Raw genomic sequence first — 22,209 nt, 5'->3', positions numbered from 1 at the left:
TTATTCGGGGTTCTTCAGAGGACGAGTGCACAAGGCCCACACACAAGACTGGGCTTCTTCTTAACAAAACCCGCCGTCAGCCCGCCACCAGGCCGCCGTGGCGCTGCCCAGTCTCTCCACTCCCTCCGGGCGTCCGGCGCCGCTTTCTTTCGAGTTCTGACGCGCCCGATGCTGCTGCGATGGCTCGCAGCCGCGGGGCGTCGGCGAGCGCCGCCGGCCAGGCCCCTCGTGCGCGCGCTCTCGTACGGTAGGGTGGTGGACGCCGCGGTTCGAGACGGGGAGCTCCGGGTGTTCGTGGTCGCGGGCGAGGTCTCCGGCGACTCTCTCGCTTCGCGACTCATGGCGTCGCTCAAGGCGCTCTCGCCTGTGCCCGTCCGCTTTGCTGGTGTTGGCGGGTATGTGTTCTCCCTTCCGTTCATCCCTGCTTTTGGTTCAGTACCTCGTGGCGTTGACGTTTTAGGGCGTCGTATTTCGAGCAGACTTGAAAACTCCTGATTCCTGAATTTTACATCGACTATCGAGATTGTCATTTGATTTCTCAAGCCAATCCACAATGGTGCAGTGCACGCCTATGGATCCTTGAGTATCATCTAACACTTGTGTATATGGTGGTTGCTGTCGAACAAAGGATCATACAATCTGGGTTATTGGAGCTGAAGGAATTTAGAAGCGGTATTTAGTTTTGTTTTATAGCTTTTTCATTCTTCTTAAGGCGTCTCCACTCTCCACCCTCAGGTTGTATGTAAATAGAGTTGGGATCCCAATAGAGTTAGATTGCATCCATAAACACTTAAAACATTGAAATTTACAGTTGTGAATGAAAAGGCATGACAATGTTTTAATCAATTTTTCAGGCAGGGACAGATATGTTGTATTTTCATTTGTTCGAGACAGTATTTCTTTTAGGTTTACTACACTAAGGATACAAGGATAGGCACCATTCTTTTCTGATTCTAGTGAAGCTTGATGTATATATGACTTTATTGGAGGGGGTGGAGAGAAATCACGGGGTGGGGACTGTGGCACAAATTGTTTTCTTGTCTGACTCCTCACTTGAGAAAAGCTAATAGGTATACTTCACTCTTATATTGTTTTCTTCTCTCCAGAAGAGTAGAATGAGATTAGAAAAGTAGAAGACACAAGTAGATCAAGGGCAACATCATACATTTGGACTTGCTTTTCTTCTCCTTTTCTCAATCAGAAGAAAGAATTTTTTGTTGTGTTCCCACCATTATTCATTTGCTTGGTCTCTTTTCTAAATGCTCTCTATTTGAAGGTGAGGAGTGAAATTTTCATGTGCTAACTGTACCCATGGAATGATCTATTCAGCATGCATTGTTTTACTTTTCCATGTGCGGGTCGATCCCATCCTAGTTTGAAGTTGAAACATGGATTCAATCATTTGTTCAAATCCAGCCTTTCATTTCTTTCCCCATCATACATACTCTTTTGTCAATGTAGTGAATTAATGTGCAAGGAAGGTTTGCAATCACTTTTCCCCATGGAAGAAATTGCCATTATGGGCTTGTGGGAGCTGCTCCCACACATATATAGTGTCAAGGTGCTACATTGGTGTGTGCCTCATGCATTGCTTTCTGTTCGTATGATGCACTTGACATTGACTATTGTCACTTTAATTCTGCAGAGGAAAATTGAGAATACTGTAGTTGCGGCTGTGTTATTTCAACCTCACGCTGTGGTTACAGTTGATTCAAAGGGGTTCTCTTTTCGCGTGTTGAAGCAACTGAAATGTAAGGTTGCCAAAAACATTTCCTTTTTTTTTGGGCTTGATTTATTTGTTCATGAGCAAATATGAAATAAAATTCTGTTGTCTAGGCAGAAGCAATCGAAAGGTTCAAAGTCCTCTACACATACATTATGTTTCACCATCATTCTGGGCCTGGAAAGGTGGTGAAAGCAGGCTCTCGAAGTTGCGTGATTTTGTCGACCACATGTTGTGTATTCTTCCATTTGAGGAAGAAATATGCAGATTAAATGGGCTGCCTGCTACTTATGTGGGTCATCCCTTATTGGATGATGCTATTGGCTTAAACATGGTAAGAACCTGTGTAACTTTAGCTCAGCATCATTGTCATTACCCTAACGAAGTGTTGATTCAAAGATTTTCTGTCCAAAACTCTCGTTAATCATGCACCCCCCCCCCCCCCTCCCTATCCCCATGTGTCCAGTTAGAATTTTCTTGCATAAAGACCTTGTACTAAACCAAGAAAGTCACATTGGTCATATGGTTGATAAAGCGACTTGAGGATAAAAAATAACTTAAGTACGAGGAAAGCGGAGAGCCCGCGTGGTATTTAACTCATGTACTGTTGGTACGGAATAGGTACTGATCAGTCTTGTGGTCATTTGCAAGTGGTCAAATCATTGTAAACACATCATTTTGATCTGGTAAACTGGTAAAATTTTATATCATAGAATTGAATTGTCAAGACTCCAGAATCAAGATCAATCTATTGAAGTTTTATAGGTGTATTTGACACCTGGGGTCACTATTTTGCCTTACAATTTAACTCCTTGACTGAATTAATATTTTAGGAACTGGAATTGTCTTCTGACAAGTCTAGACATCAAAGAAGTTGTGAATCTTTCCGGCTGGAACATGGGCTTTCCCCAGGTAATCATACACATCATTCTTCCAGTACTGCTTTTTAGGTACACAAGATCCTTGCATTGCAAGTGCCAATGGTTATCTTCTGTTTTGTCCTTCTCTCGTGTTATCAGATAGAGCGCTATATATGTGCTTTCTGAAACATCTTTTTCAATTAAACCTTGCGAGGAACTTGGAGATGACGATATAGTCAGCTATATGTTCTACATGCAATAAACATGATACACAGATTATATTTTAAGTGATGCAAGGCCATCAACTTTATGCAAGTGTCCATAATGTTTCATAGCAAGATGTTGCATTTCCACCTCTCTGGAGTTGTATCAATGTGTCCTAGTGCACTAAGTCTTAATGTGCATTTGTTAATTGTGTAATCAGTACATATCTGCTTTCTAATGAGAGATACGTCTTTGCTAGATGCCACAATCATAACCATGCTGCCTGGAAGTAGGATGCAGGAGGTAGTTCGAATGCTTCCAATCTTTTTGCGTACTGTGCAAAACTTAAGACATACATTTAATGAACTGTCACTAGTCATCCCAGTTGCTCCACATCGAGATGTGAGGACCTATGTTGAAAAGACTGTTCAGTCAGGTCCTTCTCCAGTGGTGTTGATACCTGGGGGATCGCTTAAGGAAAGATATGATGCATTCAGTGTGAGCTCACTTCTCTTTTTAGATTACTTAAGTCTAATCTCAAGCGCAAATTCATTGAGGATACATCTCATAATGTTTTTATCCTTTTTTATTCATTTACTGACATGAAGATCTTTCAAAGAACCATATCTTCCTAGCAGTTGAATTGTGGATTGTCATTGTGGTCCTCATGCTTGGCGTGAACTAATATAGGCTAGCGAGATAAAAGAATACAATTCTGCGAAATCTAGACAGCTGTTTGTTAGTGCAATTAGTAGCCAGTCCAATGCATCATTTTCTACCCATGCTTCTGTCCTTTTTGTCTTAGCCGGTTTTATGAAATAAGTCTGTAATTAAGGTCAGATCCTACATCATGATACTGGATCACATACAACACAATGGACACAATATTATTAAGGTCAACCTCTCAGAATAAAGGTGATAACCCTAACCCTGTGTTTTGTCAATGAGTATGGGGCTTTGATGGGGTGCTTGTGCACGGGGTCTGTAGAGCAAGTCCTCTACCTGGTGTTCTTATCAGATGACCTTTTGCCCTCTAAACATAGCCTCCTTTTTTTATCAGGGGTGTTAGTTGACATTCCAAAAGGGCACATGCATTTTTTGTTGATGTTTGTCAGCACATGGATTGGTCAACATTGTAGAACTGGTTATTGTCAGTGCCTCTCTGTGAGCAGTTTGTTGTTGTCATGTGCATGGATAGCGGTTACTTCTGTCTATGTGGACAAAAGGCTCAGCAAATTATCCTGAATCTTTGCCTACTAAGGTAGATGGGTGTTTTGGTGTTTCATACCACAACCAGTTACGTCATTGTTTGTTAAACTGCAACATATTCAAATATATACTCATGTACATGCCAAACTCAAGTAGCAGCTCTTGGTCCTGAACCAGATAGTATCTCATAATCAGTGAGTGTTAGTTCAGGCCTACTTGAAATAGGTTGCAGTATGTATATGGGTGTGATTATGGATTATTTAATACTCATCAGTATCGGTTACATCTCGAGCCAATGACACCCTTCGGTAGTAAAGCGTATTAAACAAGAGTGCTGAACAGCAATTTCTATGATGTGTTTTTTGAACGAATTAGCTTGTCCTAAATGTCATATATTTAAAAACAGAGGGAGTAACTTCTAGTGTCTATAACTTTAGCAGCCAAGTCTGCTTGTGCTAGACTGCTAGCTGTCATTACACAACTTTGTTATTGCAGTTAGTTGCTAGATGCTGCAGCAGATTTGATTGCACTTTCAGCATCCCATGAGTGAACTAAGGATATTGCTTCTTTTTGCAGGCTAGTAGAGCAGCATTATGTACTTCAGGAACAGCTGTTATGGAACTAATGCTTGCAAAACTACCCTGTGTGGTAGCTTACCAAGCTCATTTCATTACAGAATGCTTGATTTACTTGAGAAAGAAGATAAACTTTATTTCTCTGCCCAACATTCTCTTGAATTCTCCTGTTGTACCTGAGATCCTTTTTCGAGCTTGTACAGCTAAGAATCTAGCTGCAAAACTAAGGTAATATTTTCTAACCTAGAACCTTTTCTAGAGGTACAAGGGGAGCACCTAACTATGCAAAATGATCACAAAGAAGCCTTAACTGAATTGCTCATTCGAGTTCCTGAACTTATTGACAATGCACTTCCTCTGGTGAATGTGGGATGTGCAATATTTAAAGGTTGAGGTTTTGAAGGTTGTCTCTTGTATTACGGCGCCTTCCTTTCTGCACCCATGGTCTTATTTAGAGCACCACCTATTATAGCACAATATCAATGTGGGATATGGTCCCATGCCTTTTGCAGGCAGTGGACGGTGAGTTCCACCAATGGTGCCTCGCCAGCGCAAAAGGCCTAGTAGTACTGAGAGCCAGTAGCAGTGGATAGCCCCTAGGTTGAGGTAGTCAAACTATGTTAACAGGTGCGTGGTACCTTAAGAAATCCGGGAAACCCGCTGTAACTAACTCTCTATCCCTTCTTAATGCAATGGCACGCAGTTCTCCTGCATGTTTGAGAAGAAAAAAATATGGGGTATGCATCATAAAAATTTTTGGTTCTCCCTATGCAGTTAATGCGGAATTTGACGTTAATAATATTGCATATGAACAAGGATAACAATTTATCTGATACCTTTTGTTAAGCTTTCTTATTGGATTAATTCTAGTTTCCATTTTAGTAGAAGTCAGAATTGTTTCTATTAAAGCTTCAATTTTTCTATGATAATAAGTCATGTTGGAACAGACAAGTTTTTTCCCCAATGCTGTCATCTTCAATTGTTAGAAATAACAGAGCACCAACTTTCACTAGTTGATCAGGTTTTGTGTATGAATGAATACAAATTAGTAATTTTTCAAGGATAATATTGGCATCCATACGTTCGGGCAGCTCACCTCCTTGAGTTTATTGCTAATTACTACAATATCCTCTTCCTTGCTTTGCTGAATCACATTGTATTTACAATTTTGAGCAATATTGTCTTAATTTTTTTATGTTTTTACGTTGTGAATTGGACCTCATCATATTTATCCCATTTGATTGGAACAGTGAGGTTATTTCTGACGATGAAGCCCGTCGGATGCAAGTTGAATCAGCTGACCAAGTATTCCAGGTTCTCTATGAGCCCATCAAGGAACAGGGTACTTTATTTGTGGAAGAGCTTGGCTTGTCATCAACTGTCTTGTCCCCAAGCATGATCGCAGCATTAACAGTTCTTTATACAGATAAACATCAAAATACTGTGTACCAGAATTAAGTGGTACAGTCAGAAGCTAAGGAATCTTTTTATTTGCCGGTGTGATCATGGCTCCATGCATGCCACTCATCCACGGTTGGAGGTGGCAAGCAACTTCTTATGTAAAGTTTTCAGTTATCGAGTGGTGTCAGGTCAACATCACAATATCATAATAGATTTCATGCATGTGCTCTAGTGGATTAAGTGCCAGTTTTGGTCATCCTGTTGGTGCAGACTTTTCCATGGATAGAATTTCCTGCATGGAACAAGGAGTCAGGGAGTATGACTGGATGGCACAGTGGGCCTTGGAAAGTTCGAGAAAACTACCAAGATTTTCCTGCATTTCTGATTGTCTTCGGATCCTGTGATAGCAAGGCTGATTTGGTACTTTAGCTGCTCGTGCAGTAGTGAAGGGAAAATGAGAAATGAAGCGCATTTCAAGATTTCTGCTCAGTTCCTCGGCTTGTATGCTGGTGGTGAATGGTAAATCCTCCAAATACCCTACTAAATTTGGTGATGAATTCTGGTGCTAGTATGCATGCCTTTGTATGGGCAGTTTGTTCTGTGGTGTGGTCGACCTGACATTGGGCAATAGAAAGGTGGAAGCTGGTAGGACTCAAATTTCCTGTCAAAGTGGGTGAAGCATGGATTCCCACGTTGCCGTGGTTATGGTGACGCCATCACTGACCTCATGCAGACGGCGAATGTTCCATGGGAAATATTTTGTTATCTTGTTGGCTTTACTAGTCGCCAGTGTTATGCAGGCAGAGGCAGTGGACTCCACCGTGGATCGGGCAATGCGTCTGCTGCTTTTGTAGTTTTTTTGCCTGCCAAGTTCCAGGTGGACACGGTCCTCTGTCCTCTCGATGCTTCACGTCAGTGTTTCTTTCTCCCACGACGCACCAAATTATTCCGTGATTCCGTGAGCGAGCTTTCTGGAGCTCCAACTTTCCCAGCTCTTTAACGAGTTCTTGCTAAACATGGTTGGTTGGCAAAATGGATGCTATTGGAATCCGATTCCTGAAATCTTGGCATGGAACGCTACCATTTCGTACAGGCAGTTGACAGGATCTATAGCCGCATTAGTTCACGCTGAGTTAAAACTAAAACATTCATGTGTTTCGTCTTGCACTGACTATCCGTTGGCTAATTAAAGAACCAAAAATAGGATCAGTGCTCGTTCGACCCGAATCAAAAATGGCGAAGAGAAACACGAAGCATTGGAGTTGTAGGGCGCAAAAGGCAAAGCTCAAATTGAATTCACAGAATGTCAAAATAACGAGAAGAGCAATCACTATTCCTACAGCAACCACTGACTAATGCTTGGAAGTTGGAACTCATGGGAGCAGCTTCCAGTGATCCCGTCCGATTCGAGCCATTCCGATCGCGTTTTCTGATCCGCCCGTTTCACTTGGCCTCCGTCACTCCAGCAGCCTGCTTCGCCGCGGCGGTGGCGCCGCAGCCCGCGACGGACCGCGGGAAGTTGAGCAGCGCCTTGGCGCCCCGCATGCGGAACGCGGCGCTGTCGTACGCCGCGGCGGCCTCCTCGGCCGTGCCGAAGGTGCCGAGCCAGAGCCGCGCGCCGTGCCGCGCCGGGTCACGGATCTCCGCGGCGTACTTGCCCCACGGCCGCCGCCTCACCCCACGGTAGTGCCGCCCCGTGCCCGCCGCCTTCGGTGCGTGCGCGTGCGGGTGCGCGGCCCTGCTGTTGTCGCAACCGACGCCACCGACGCAGCTGCCCCTGCGCGCGGCGCTCGAAGCGATCGCCATCAGCGGAGGCGGCAGCAGCGACGAGGCCGGGAGCGGCTGGTAGGTGGTGACCGACGGCGCAGCGGAGCCGCCGCCGCCGCCGGACGCCTCGCGGAGCACGTCGAAGAGGACCATGTCCAGGGAGTCGTTCTCGTTGAGGGGGAGGTACTGGCCGTGCCCGGCGCCGGCCAGGGAGAGGGACGTGTCCATGCCCGCGACCGCGCGCGGATACGGATGCGCGGCGTTGTCGCCACCGGCCGGAGGCGCCGGCGTGGCGACGTCGCGGCTGCCGCGCTGCAGGGGGAGAGACATGTACGTGCTGCTCATGTGTCGCGCCACCACCTGCTCGCGTGGGTGATCAGTGTGGCCTTTGGGCATGAGACGACACACACGAGAGCGCCTGGCTGACCTGTGTGGTGGGCTGGTGGCGGGCGCCTTGGGGGAGTGGCTGCGCTATTTGAGTTGGTGCGAGAACTGGAATCCCAATTTGGGGGCTGTCAGGGTGCGGCATCACGCCATCATCTGGTCTGAGTATATAAAGCACGCGGAACGTGAATTGGCAACCTCCTCTTGTTGGTTGTTGCGTCGTTGAACCCACTTTGAAGTTGTTAATTCGCCACGGGGAGCTGCAGAAATTGGGGGCATGGCGAAATGGCTCCTGTCGTTCGATGGTTCAGTTTTTAGTTAATTTTTTTCTCGTGGCACATTGACGGAGGGGAGTCAGAGCGCGTGGGCACTCTTGCGCCATAGGCGTCTCATTTTCTTGGAGGGAAAGCAATGCGCAGAGGTCACGAACAAGAACAAGAACATCATGAAAGGGGGATTCTCCCGTAAAAGTAGTTGCAGAGCCGTGGTTCGCTTGGCCACGTCCCTTGACAACTCCCGATCCTCTGTGGCTGTGACCAAACCCAAAGCATCACAACCGTGCAGAAACAGAGCGCTCGTGAAGTCATGAATACCAATCATATCTGACAGTTTTTTTAGGCACCCTCTTCACCTCATGAAGCACTCTCGAGACTCTTTTTGTCAGGCATGTTCCGAAGTCCAGATCTTACGGACTGCAACCTCCAAGGCTCTGAGTTTTTGCCAACCGATGACAGCACGGTGCCCGTCCTCTGCATCCGCACGACCACACCACAAATAGTGCAGCGCCATCGATCATATGTACGCGCGGTGTTAACGTCGTACGGTGCCTACGCAAGCCAAGGGCCCGAGGCAAGCATGCGTACATCGTGCACGACACGAGTGTCGAGCGGCGAGGTAGAAGGATGGCCATGCACAATGGACAGGCCGCTCCGTGGAACCTTCCAAGGGCGTGGAAAGGAGTCGATGTCACCATGAAAGTATGAATCCCGTGCCCTTCTCGAAGGACCAGCCAAGCCCCGCTTTCAACCTGCGCTTCTAGACATCTTGGCCTGATCCGTCGATTGGTCAAGGGGTAACGGCCAAGGCGGCATGCGTGTGCGCGCGTCCCTGTGCTTTTGGCTGAACGGGCTGTCCCTTCAGCGCGTTCGTGATTTCTTCGAGAGGTATTGAAGGCCTGTCTACTAATTGTTTTTTCTCTTGATTTTCCAGAATACAAAAAGCGACGCAACCAATTGCTTGCAATAAAAAGGAAATCTAGAACGTATCCAGAGATATTATTAATACTGGAAACACCCCCCGGTTGAATTTTCATAATTGACTAGGTCGGTGCCCGTGCGCTGTTACGGATGAAACATTAGTAACAAAATGTAACAATGAAGGCATATAGTTTGCCTTTAAATAAAAAAGTATAAATTATTGTCTAAAAAAGATTATCTATTAGTTAATTTCATCTTTTACTCTCACCTACACCCAAACCCTCACCCCCACCCTAGTAGATGTACCTATTCGCTTGCGAAGCTCTCTTTTGGGATGCCGCCACCGACATCTCCATCATTTCTCCTACCAGGCGCTCCCCATCACCCTAGCCGGCGGTGCTCTACCGTCTTATCATCCAGCTAATGAACCGAATAGCCACTGCCAGGCTAACTTATAGAAAATCATTTTTACATTTATAGCAATGAAATTTAACCAAAATGGCCAATTTTTTAAAAAAAATAAACAAGACATCATATATACATCTGAACTTAAGAGTAACTAACCCTAAAGGCATTCATTAGGGACAACTAAAAGTTGGCATATACGTGCATATTAATGGTCTGCTATCAGAACAGGCACCGTTCAGTAACAAAACACTTGATTGATGTTTCTGTTGATAAACAAACAAATAAGGAAAATTGTCACAAACAAAATGCTAGAATGAGATTTAATGAACACAAATTTTAGACACAGACAAATAAATGACTACAAAAAGCAGAAAAGATGCACATAGACAAATCCACACTGTTGCATACCTCGATGATTGGAGTGAAGAACTCAAACAAGAAAGATGGAACTTTAAGAAGAGATGGGCAGAATGAATGAAATTGATCAACAAACCTTTGATGTGGGAACCATCTTGATCCTGAATTTATTTGTTAAGTTGAGTCGGTATACAATCGGAGATGTTATATGCCAAACCTGATCTGTCATTATCTTGAGATGGCCGTATCTCAAACCTTTGGTTCTCTCATACTGTTTTCCATGACGCAAACTGAGGATTTGCTTTATCTTCATGTGGTTTGTTTCTCACATCTAATAGTTTTCCCCTGAAAGGAAACACGCCATAGTAATCTCTACCTACTGTAGTATAGGCTAGCTATCACACAGACCAAGTTTGCATTACTCACAGCAAGAGCTTTTGCTGAATCACCATAACCCATAAAAATTGAAATTACGACTGGCGCAGTGCAGCGCACTTATCTACCTAGTGAGTAATAATCCATGGTAATTCCTTGCTGGCTACTGTACATGGTGGTAATTTCATTCCACGGCCTGTACTGAACCATTGAACCGTTGCGCGTGTGCAGGTGGCGACGGGGTTTCTGGTGACTGGTGGAGCTGTGGCCAACGGCGTGTGGCCTTGGTGTGGACAGACCGGCACGGCATGCTGCTGGTGGCTGCGGCTTCTGGCAGCCTTTTTTTTGTGCCGTGCCACGAATAGCACTGGCGGTGAACACTTGCTGGGGTGAGATTAATACAATAATACACATGCTTAAGTATTATATTTTATAAAGTGCCTATAAACTTGCTTGATTTAACTACCGTATAGATTGTTATTGATCTTTTTTTTCTGTTTCTTTTCAAGCTTGACTATTTTTCCTTCATAATTTCTGCTAGACATGTTTATATAAGAAGAGCACATGTTATGTAGTCATCAGACCACCAAAATACTATCAATCTGTGATATGATAATTTGTTTAGCGTTAATATGTGATATTCGATTCTTTTGCTTGGCAAGAATGTTTGAATGCTTGAGCAAAATTATTGCTGCAGTAGTTTATTTGACAGGAGCACATCAAATATACTATATTGATTCTGCAATCTCCAGTGTCGAAAGGCACACGATACATCCTTAACCAATAGAAAAAGAAAGAGATCACAAGCGTTATTAGCCTCCATACGCATCTATCTATAAAAAGGAGTAGGGCACATGCATGATATGAGATACATACTGGAGTCAAGGATTGAGACATTTATGCATCACTACGGGAACCAGAAGCTTTGCCGAGTGCCACAGGCACTTGGTGAAAGCCCAAAAACACTCGGCAAAGGCTTTGCCGAGTGTAACACTCGGCAAAGAGCACACGGCAAATTTCCTGTCGGCAAAGCCTAGTTTGCCGAGTGTCAAAACGCGAGCACTCGGCAAACAATTTGCCGACGGCCAAAAACACTCGGCGAAAAGATGTACTCGGCGAAATACGCGATGACGGCGTCGGGTTTAACGGCAGGTTTGCCGAGTGCCAGACGGGAGGCACTCGGCAAACAACAGAGCTTTGCCGAGTGTCAGCACTCGGCAAAGTGCCCATGTTTGCCGAGTGTCAGCGCACGGCAAACCCAGGGTGTTTGCCGAGTGCCGTGGCCACGGCACTCGGCAAACTTGGGCCCTTTGCCGAGTGCCGTGTCCATGACACTCGGCAAACAAGCCGCCACTCGACCTGGGAGTGCCCCTTTGCCGAGTGTTAAAGCCAAAACACTCGGCAAATGCCCCTCTTTGCCGAGTGTTACACTCGGCAAAGTGCCCAGAACCCCCCTTTTTCGACATTTTGCCACGTATAACGGACCACTCTCAATTCACAATACACATATCACAGGCATTTGTAATAAACAATCACATGCATAATTCACAACCACAGGCATAATTCATAAACACCACAGGCATAATTCAACATAAGCACGAAATAATCCATAAATCCAAGTTCAAGTCACATTTTAGTTTCCACATTGTTCACAACCAAGTCTACTTCCGTGGAGGCCAAGGAGACCACTGCGACAAATCTTGATCTTCATTATTCGAAGCCGCCGATTGATTCTGCACATAGGATAGGACATTTTGAGCTAACATCTAAAGTTGTCAAATTTAAAGTATTAAATCTTGAGCACAATGTGTCAAGTGACTCACAGGAGTAGTCGTGGGTGGCTGAGGCGGAGGGAACATCATCGGCGGTGGCGGAGGCAAAGACTGTCCCATGCTCGAAGCAAAGTTCTGCATGTACTGGAACATCTGCTCCATCCTAATCCGGTTTTCCTCCTCCATCCTCCGCCGCATTTCCTCCATCTGCGCCGCCATCTCCTCTTGTTTCTTCCTTGCTTCTTCCACCTGGGCCTACAATATTTCATTGCAATGTTATAATGCAAAGCTAAAGTATAATAACAAACGAACGATGAATGGAAGAGAAAGAACCTGTAGAGCCTCCATCTGGAACTGTGCAGCGGTGGATCGTGGCCGTATCGCCGGGCTCGAGTCCGTGCTCCTAGCTCGGATCTGGGAGAGAGTGGGAGTAGAGGCCGTGTCGAGGACGCCGTCGCCAATCCAATATCGGCCATGCTTCTTGCCTCCTCCCACCCTCATCACGATTTCTCCATCAATATCCTCGGAGCTCGGATCGAAGTCTGGCCCGTGAACCTCCCTAGCCATCTTTGTATACTCGCTGACGCGGTTGTGTATGCTAGGGTAGCTGTACGCCTCGGACGGGTCGTCTGGGTTGAAATCTATATCGGCCGTCGCCTTACCCTTTTTGGAGAGGACCCATGCCTTGAGCTGAGAGCAAGGTCGGCCATCATGTGACGCCGACTGCGGCAAAATACAAAATCATTAAAAATTACGTAGAACTGAACATTACAATAAAGAATTGAAGTTGCGTACCCATTTTTCTCTATATTCATCAAGGCTTAGGCTGCCTTGATGGTGTGGTGCAGTCGGCATCTGCAAACGCCGCTGCCGGCAAGCAAGGTGGTTCTCCAACCACCCGGGCTCCAACCACATGTCGACCATCCTCTCCCAGCACGGCATATGCGCACGACACCACCACGGAGGCACCTACATCATCAAGCGTGTGACATATGAAAAAGAAAATGAGCCTAATTAATCTTAAATAGTAAGCATCAACGTTCTTTACTTACCCTCATGAATTGGTCCTTAGTCATGTTCATTGTTCTTGCCTCCTCTTTTCTAACCTTCATCTGTCTGTATTGAGCGTGGAATTCGATGATGGCCTGGATGCGCGCCTCGTAATGCATGTCCTTCACGAGCTTCTTGGCGGCTACATCACAGACGGCCTTCGCCTTGGCCTCGAACCCCTCCTGGCATCTATAGAAATCCTGCAGATACATGCGTATACAGTTATTATTTCAAGAATGTCAAAAGTAGGTGATGTATTGAGCAATTTAGTACGAGGAGTCTTCTCTGTTGACGATCAGGGACGTCGGGGGCGGCGACGTAGTGGTCCCACGTGTAAGCCGGCTGCTGCTGTCCGGCGTACACCACCAAGCCAGGGAAGTGAACCCTGCACAAAAGGCCAAGGATCCCGTTGGCCTTACGGTTGTGGTCACCCCCACTGAGCTTAATCCAACTCCTGCACAAGTCATTAATATGAATTATTAGTTTTTGTAATTTTCAACATAAGAACAATATTAAGAATATTTAAAGTTACTTACTTGGTCCCAACCAGTTTGATCAGCGGGCGTAAATGCTCAGGTATCGGCCGCTTCGGAAGGGATGAGGGACCTCGCAACCATATCTTGGACTGGGCATCCCCTGCCTCCCCGTCCCCCTCCTGCTCCTGCTGCTCCTCCTCCTCCGCCTCCTCCTCCTCGTCGTCCCCAGAGGCGTGTGCGGAAGGTACCTCCTCCTCCTCCTCCTCCTCCTCCTCCACCTCAGGTTCAGGCGACAGGGGCCTCGCCGCTTTACCCTTCCCTCGAGGCCTCTGGACCACCACCTCCTCCTCCTCCTCCTCCTCAACCCTACGTCGAGGCCTGCCTCGACGCCTCCCTCGACCGCTCCCTGAACGTGACCCTGACCCTGAACCAGTCCCTGACGCGGCCAGTCTCTCGCAAATCGACGTGAGCTTCCTCATACCGCCCACCATTGCTCAATGACCTGCAATTAAAAAGAGTACACGAGTCAGCATAGGCAAACAAAACATAATTACAAAGATATGCAAATTATAATTAAATTATAACTAAATTAGTATGAATCATACACGTATTAGAAATAATCATCATGATCCGGATTAGCTGGATCATAAGTCTCATCATCACTATCACGCGTGTCGATATAGTCAAGCTCATGCTCCGAAGAAGGAATGCCGTCATCACTGTCATTAGCTAACTGTAATCGTTGAAGTAGTTCTAAGTCCTTCAGATTCTGAACCTTGTCTCCACCATCCTCTGCAGCAACCCTCTCGTTGTCTACTTCCATTCCGATCGCTTCGGTTAAATCTATCACAAAACTCCCTTCGACCCCATCTTCTTGGAATAACTCTCCTTCGTACGTGTCAGGGTCTATATTGTAATCTTCATTGTTTGGTACAGGTAGTTTACCGTGTGGCGATACCTTGTACACAACATCCCAACCCTTAAGACGGCTGTCGGTTTGGCACGGGTATGACAAATAATAAACTTGCGTGGCCTGTTGAGCCACAATATAGACATCGTCTCCTGGTAACCTGGATGACTGTCGAATTTCGACTAGCCCAAGGTTAGGGGCCCGTCTCACGACAGATGGATCAAACCAATGACACTTGAATATAACTGGATTAAGAGGTTTGCACCCATGAAAAGTGAGTTCGTATATTTCTTCAATTCTTCCGTAGTACTCGATCCCATCGGAGCCTGGCGTGAAAACTCCGGTATCTGTGGTTCTTCGATTGGGCCGACTCTGCTCGTGTCTTGTTGTGTGAAACCTATATCCGTTGACATCATAACCGGCAAACGACCTGACCCTATAGTCACAGCCATCGGCAACCTGTCTCAACTCGACATTCATAGACGCATCGGTTCGGCCCTGCAAGTTCAAACAGGGCGGTTCGTTATATTAATCGTATGTACGAGAACGAGAATGTTCGAAGAAATGAAATTGTACCTTCTGTTTGAACCAAGAAATGAAATCGGGCATTCCATTTCCCGCACCCTCTTTAAGAAGAGTCTCAGCTTCGTGCGGGTACGGTTGCCTTGATTTACGCCAGAATTGATGATGAAATTGCCTATAGCAACGAGAAAGATACGTTTAGGCAAGAGATACCATGACTACATCGAAACAAGTTTGTGAGAACTTACATCATGTACGGCTCCACTTCAGATAGGTTGGTCAACACATACAGCATGATAGAGCGCCACTCTTCATGGTTTAGGGTCTTGCGGGTCGCACCACTTGCACTTCCGAGTTGCCCTCGGAAAATGCTAAGGCTTAATTCATCTTCGTTGGCATTGTAACGAGAAGGTGGATTATGCACGCTAGGAAGGTTGTCAGCGTAGTATTTCGATGTGAAGTTTGACACCTCCTCCAGAATGTATGCCTCTGCAATGGATGCTTCAATTTTGCACTTATTCTTACATTTAGTTCGAAGAACCTTTTGACATCTCTCAATTGAGTAGCACCAACGACCCTGCACAGGCCCCCCCATTCATGCTTCATACGGAAGGTGTAGAATCATATGCTGCATTGGATTGAAGAAGCCTGGAGGAAAGATCTTCTCCAACTTACAGAGCAACACAGGCGCCATTGTTTCCATTTCTGCAACCACGGTACGAGATAACTCCTTCGTACAAAGCCGGCGGAAGAAATTGCTCAACTCCGCTAGCACCTGCCACACATGCTCAGGGACATAGCCTCGAACCATCACCGGAAGTAGGCGCTCAAGCCATATATGGTAATCATGACTCTTGCGCCCGTTGATTCGCATAGTTGCTAAATTCACTTCCCTCTTCAAGTTCGCTGCATAGCCATCAGGAAACATTAACGTTTGGAACCATTCTAGAACCTCCCTCCTTTGGGCCCTCGTCAGAACGAAATCAGCCTTAGGCTTCCTCCACGACTTGCCAGCTCTTGGAGGCGCCATGTTTAGCTGTGGTCTGTTGCACAATGTCGCTTGATCCACTCTAGCCTTAACGTTATCCTTTGTCTTGTCAGGAATGTCCATTATTGTACCAAAAATTGCCTCGGCGATATTTTTTTCCGTGTGCATTACATCAATGTTATGTGGAACAAGGAGATCATCAAAATAGGGAAGCTTCCACAAGCACGACTTCTGCGTCCAAGCATGTTGCTCGCCATAACCCAGAAAACCACCTTCTTCATTATTGACCTCGAGAGCGTCTAACTGAGCACGAACTGCGGCCCCTGTCATCATCGGCGGTGCGGGGGCTGTAACTACAACATCTTTGGTAAAGTTCTTGATGTCTCGTCTAAATGGATGGTCAGGAGGGAGGAATTGTCGATGTTTGTCGAACGAAGAATATTTGCCACCTTTCGACAACCAAATAAACTTCAAAGATGCTTTACAAACTGGGCATGGGAACTTCCCGTGAACACACCATCCGGAGAAAATCCCATATGCCAGCAAGTCATGCAGTGAGTACTGGTACCAAACATGCATCTTGAAGTTTGTCTTTGTGGATCGGTCATATGTCCATACCCCTTCCTCCCAAGCACGGAGCAAATCATCAATCAGAGGCTCCATGTACACACTCATATTATTCCCCGGATGCTCTAGAATTATCAACGACAAGAATATATTATGTCGTTGAAATAGGACGCCGGGAGGGAGATTCAGGGGGATAACGAAAATGGGCCAACAGGTGTACGGGGCGGCCGCCATTCCATAAGGATTGAACCCATCAGTTGCCAACGCAACGCGTACGTTACGGGCCTCTAGAACTTTTGCAGGATAAATCGCATCAAAGCTTTTCCAGGCTTCAGCATCGGATGGGTGTACCAGCTTCTCAGGATTATAGTGACGGCCATTTTTGTGCCATGTCATCTGTTTCGCGGATTCTTCAGTCATGAAAAGCCATTAGATCCTCGGTATGAAAGGAAGATACCGTAGAACCTTCACAGGAATTGCGAGCTGCTTTTTCTGACCGTCACCACAATCTACCTCCAGAAACCTAGACGATTCGCACTTCACACAGTATTTTGCTTCCGCATACTCTTTCCTAAATAAGATGCATCCCTTCGGGCAAGCATGTATATGCTCGTATGGCATCTTAAGTGCACGAAGGAGTTTCTGTGCCTCATAAATGCTCTTTGGCAAGATGTGACCAACCGGGAGCAGGCTTCCAAAAACTGTCAACATAATATCAAACGCGTCTCGACTCAAACTAAACTGGGACTTCACAGCCATTAGGCGTGCAATGGCATCTAGTTGAGAAACCTTGGTATGGCCGTGGAGGGGTTGCTGTGCCGCAAATAACATTTCGTAATAAGCCTTAGCGGTAGCCTCTGGCTCCTCCTCCCTACGTGCTTCATCGAAGTGTGCTTCATGATAGTCATTTAACATGTCTCCCACCCCGGCATCATCATCAAATTCCTCGATGCGTTGTCTCAAGACCTCCTCTCTCCCACGGTCAGATTCACCATGGTAGATCCACCTGGTGTAGTCTGACGTAAATCCGTTCTTCACCAGATGTTTGCCCATGTCTAGCTTGGTTTGCCGACGCATGTTTCCACATTTGCTACACGGACACCAAGTCGATCGAGCTCCATTAACACTTGCAAACGCCCATTCCAAGAAAGCATCCGTCTTGTCAAGCCATTCATTGGTCAACGTATTCTGACTAGTGCGACCCGTGTACATCCACTGACGATCCTCCATCCTCTACCATTTAAGTGAGTAATACTAAATTCACATTGCATATACACGTTCCTATATTATCTACTAGGTAAAGATAGGTCCTAATCCCACCCGAGGATGTGTAGGTGGGTTTAGTATCCATGGTCTACTCCGACCCGAGATAAAATTTCGGCAGCACCTCCCCGCTGTTCTCCAAATACACGTCCTTGATAGGAGATTGTGTATCTGGAGAACAACAGGGAGGTGCTACCGAAACTCTATCTCGGACCGAAATAGATCATGGATACTAAACCCACCTACACATCCTCGGGCTGTCCAAAAAACGTGGACAATTCGAAACAAATACGGTTATAGATATGCAAAAATCTGCATATTTCCAACCGTATCTATTTCGAACGGGAGACGCCTAACTAGGTTACGTGATATACGAACATTATACGGAAAGAAAGGTGTAGGATGCCTCACCTTGCTATCCTGCAAAGTGACGACTGGAGGACGGTAACGTACGCTCTCCTGAAAAAAAAAACTCCTGTCAAGTTAAAATTTCGACAGCACCTCCCCTGCACAGGGAGGTTTCCTACACCTGCATCAAATAAAACGGCTCAATGGCCGACAATCACATCTACAACATCACAACGGCACGATGGCCGACTCTACAACAAGCATGATAATATTGCATCAATTCACCTAGTGCTGGGACCGGGGGCGGTGCGTCGGGGCCGGTCGGGGGTCGGGATCGATCCGGGACGGCCGAAGGCTAGCCGGGGGCCGGTCGGGGGTCGGGGGCCGACCGTGGGCGGCCGGGGGCGGCGTCGGGCGGCCGGGGCGGTGTCGGGTCGGGGCGGCGTCGGGCGGCGCGGGGTGGCGGCGCGGGCGGCGAGCAGGGCGGGGCGGCGCGGGCGGCGAGCGGGGCGGGGCGGCGCGGACGGCGCGCGGCGGCGGCGCGGGGCGGGCAGCTGGGGGCGAGCGGCGCGGGCGGCGAGCGGGGCTATTGGATTAGTTACCAACATCAGTGCTGGGCTATTGGATTAGTTCATAGGAAGGCACTGTGTCATCTCATTTAATTTAGAAGTGAGGATGAATGCTTGGTTATGTAGTTTGTTTCTTGAGAAAACAGACTTTTGTGTAATATATGTCAGTAATCCTCAATGTTTGACCTGTAATAGATACATTGAAGAGTATATCGTTTGATGCTAAAGGTAAGCTCTCACTCGTATTATCATTTCTTTTGCAGAATGAAATGCAGAAATTAGTGGGAGAAAATGGCTCAAAGGAGTCCTCGAAGAATACGAAGCACCATCTGTAATTGCAGGTATATTCCTTTTTGGTGTTATACAGACTAATGTTCAACAGAATCATATGTTCTCGCATAACATAAGAAATAAATAACATAGCAGGTGACATGAAATAGTCATGTTTTCAGGAAGGCTCGACAACCTTTGCATGTTCATTTTGGTCATCACATCTTTGCATTACAATTCCAGATGCATCTTATACATTATGCAATCTAAAGTAGTTTATCTTTAAATCTTTTTTTGTAAAGTAGAAAATTGAGGTTTTCCTATATCTAAGATGTAAGGGAAAAACACTACAAACAACAGTTAGCGAAAGTTACATCAAATTAACTTTTAGGAGAATGGAACCTTTGTTGTTGTTGTTGAGCACGAATATTTGTAAGTTGCAACCTATGCTTCGGCATCGACTCATATTATCACCTTTATTCCCCTCATTTTCCTTTTTCAGCCTTTTATATGTATCTGGTTCGACCAAACAGGATCTAATCAAACTCTGGTACTGTAAATCGTCCGACAAGATGAAGGAAACTAACCTGGTGGCGTGGCTCTGACGAGTGACGCCGGCACGTTGTGCACGAGGAGAGGGAGGAGTAGTGCGGGCGTTGGCTTCCAGCAAAGTGAAAGTCCCTGCAAAAGTCAGAGAACAGGCCAGATCGGAGAAGATAAGGGTTTCGCGTCCATGGAACTTCAAATTAAGGCAGGATCAGGAATCGTAAGGGTAGCATTACCTCACCGAATATGTGACGTCGCGGGCGCGGGGTTGTGGCGATGAAGATTGGGCCAGCGTGTGTTGGCGATGGCGACGGCGACGGCGCAGCTCTAGCGACGGACGACGAACGCGGGATGCGGGGGTGCGTTTACGGTGGAAGCGGTGTACTCTGGGGAGGCGATAGAGTCCGGGGGTGCGTTCGGGATCAGGAAAGAGGTGGAGGCGGAGGCGGAGGCGGAGGCGGGGTGTTGTGAGCGGAAGAATGAACGGCGCTGAGTGGTCGAGGATGCAGCAGAAGTAGAAACGCCAATCTAAGGGTTGTAATCGACCGGAGCGAGGGCCACGGCGCAAGTTTGACAGGACGGACTGTAAAAACGTCACCTCGGTTAGTAGTAATAGAGAAGAGAAGAGAAGAGATTGTAGATAGAGATTTCTAGAATCAGGTCATGCATGCTGACTTATGAGATTTTTTTCAACCACATCGTTGTTGCCCGTTGACACAAAATGTCTGCAATTAAATTAATATTTTTTTTCAAAATGCGAGCATCCATACCAAGATTCGCGAACCTACCTAGCTACTCTCTATTCGCGACCTATGTGCATGCATCTAAGCAAATAGTTTCCCCTTGGTGTAGATTATAGAATGCTGAGGACGTTCTGCAACTTTTTGTAGCTACTGTTAGCTTTTCCAAGTTTGAAAAGTTTCTTTCAGGATTCAAGCAATCGCAGCTTTCTGCAAGATAGCCCATAGTCTAGCAAACGTCAACAATTATTTTTTTTAAAAAAAATCGTTGTAGCGTCAGCCGGTAGTAAAACACAATTTTAGATTTCGGAAGAACAAGTTTTATTTGAAATATCATCCGTTTCTAGGTTCTCTTTGGAACGCAAAATTTTCATAAGAGTAAAGTGCATGGCCGGTCCTCAAACTTGTCTCGCTATGTTACTTGGGTCCCCGTACTCTCAAAATGCATATCTGGCTCTCTAAACTTGGCCTCGGGTATTATTTAGGTCCATATACTCTCAGAATGCACATCTAACCCCCTAAACCTGGCTTTAGGTGTCATCTAGGTCCATATACTCTCTAAAAGCATTGTCATCTCAATTAAATTGATAAAAACTTAATTTTACATAGATATAATTTAATTGTAGTCAAATAAAGTGAATTTCAGTTCAACGTGTGTGGAGAATTTTGATGCGTGGTGAACCCAGAGAGATTGATGATCTTTTACTTTGGAGGTAATATGTTAACTTCATACTCTGTTGTACCTATAAGATTGTTCAAATTTAAATAACTCATTGTACTTACTAAACTAAAATCAGGGGCTTATAAGATGAATTACTGATCAATTATCGGGAGAAACTGACGCGGCAATAAAACAAGTGCGGCAATAAAACAAGTTTGGAAATATGCCAATGAAAATAATGGCTTGCTTAAAAGTATAAAATTTTGATCTTATCATGTTCTATCAGTGGGATGACGATGCATTTCAAGAGTTTAGGGACCTATATGATACCCGAAGTCAAGTTTGGGAGTAAGATCTGCATTTTGAGAGTATAGGGACCTAAATGACACCCGAGCTCAAGTTTAAGGAGCTAGATATGCATTTTGAGAGTGCAGGGATCTAAGTGATACAACTAGACAAGTTTAAGGATCGACCACGTACTTTATTCTTTTCGTAACATAGGAATAGGAAAAAAAGTCAGAATTAAAGATCACATAACTTCAATACTAAGGAATGAAAAAACACGGGAAAAAAAATGCAAGAATGGCTGTTTGGATGGTGCACACGAAAAACTATACAAGTTGGACTAGAGAGTGACACAATGGAAATTTCCGTAAGATCACGTCTGGATCCCTTCGTTTCAAAATGAAGGAATTAGAATCTACTTAATGAAATAGGCTATTTATCTTGGAATGTGACATTCCATAATTTTTTAAAGTTTAGATATAAACCTATCTTAAATTTATGAGGGTGGGAGATGAAAATTGATTCTATAGATCCTCGTGATGTATTTCTAATGTGCAACTTATAGCACGCTCTTCGACTCACTTCCCTATAGCAGAAGTGCAGCACATAATATCACTCACATATGAGTAACAATAATATACAAATATATTCCATGTACAACTATATTAGATTAATTAATTTGTATCTAAATTATAATTATTAGAATAGAATTCAATTCAAGGATCCAAACGGGACCTAAGGTCAAACCTCTTGATAAAAATCGTCCAAAATTAGAACAAGCCA

General features: G+C 45.6%; 2 protein-coding genes across 4 annotated transcripts; one reads left to right on the top strand and one right to left on the bottom strand.

The window, feature by feature from the left end:
• Positions 1-41: 41 nt before the first annotated feature.
• On the top strand, positions 42-6,212 carry LOC117857794 (probable lipid-A-disaccharide synthase, mitochondrial). 3 transcript variants are annotated; one of them, XR_011898202.1, is made up of 8 exons: positions 42-395; positions 1,462-1,561; positions 1,646-1,751; positions 1,837-2,057; positions 2,557-2,635; positions 3,047-3,090; positions 3,173-3,285; positions 4,573-4,723. XR_011898202.1 is itself a non-coding variant. In XM_034740653.2 (8 exons), exons 1-8 carry the CDS (start codon positions 169-171, stop codon positions 6,027-6,029), a joined length of 1,407 nt encoding a protein of 468 aa, XP_034596544.1. In that variant the 5' UTR covers positions 54-168; the 3' UTR covers positions 6,030-6,212. The 3 variants fall into 3 exon arrangements, 1 of the variants encoding a protein (XP_034596544.1); XR_011898201.1 differs by having other exon boundaries at positions 3,164-3,285; XM_034740653.2 differs by adding an exon at positions 5,822-6,212 and having other exon boundaries at positions 54-395; positions 3,047-3,285; positions 4,573-4,799.
• A 948-nt stretch (positions 6,213-7,160) lies between these two features.
• LOC117857795 (uncharacterized) lies at positions 7,161-8,901 on the bottom strand. Its single transcript, XM_034740654.2, has one exon. It carries the CDS (start codon positions 8,133-8,135, stop codon positions 7,416-7,418), a length of 720 nt encoding a protein of 239 aa, XP_034596545.1. The 5' UTR covers positions 8,136-8,901; the 3' UTR covers positions 7,161-7,415.
• Positions 8,902-22,209: the final 13,308 nt, after the last annotated feature.

The sequence above is a fragment of the Setaria viridis genome, chromosome 5 (assembly GCF_005286985.2).
Source record: "Setaria viridis chromosome 5, Setaria_viridis_v4.0, whole genome shotgun sequence".
NCBI classification, from domain to species: Eukaryota; Viridiplantae; Streptophyta; class Magnoliopsida; order Poales; family Poaceae; genus Setaria; species Setaria viridis.
Note: the sequence above shows the minus strand (reverse complement) of the source record. Positions and strands in the feature narration are given on the sequence as shown.

Bases quoted from the DNA above. Each gene is read 5' to 3' on its own strand.
- LOC117857795 (XM_034740654.2), bottom strand. From the start codon at position 8,135: ATGCCCAAAGGCCACACTGATCACCCACGCGAGCAGGTGGTGGCGCGA.
- LOC117857794 (XM_034740653.2), top strand. From the start codon at position 169: ATGCTGCTGCGATGGCTCGCAGCCGCGGGGCGTCGGCGAGCGCCGCCG. The intron at 2,636-3,046 runs GTAATCATACAC...CGTCTTTGCTAG, and splicing joins GGAACATGGGCTTTCCCCAG to ATGCCACAATCATAACCATG. The intron at 4,800-5,821 runs GTAATATTTTCT...TGATTGGAACAG, and splicing joins AATCTAGCTGCAAAACTAAG to TGAGGTTATTTCTGACGATG.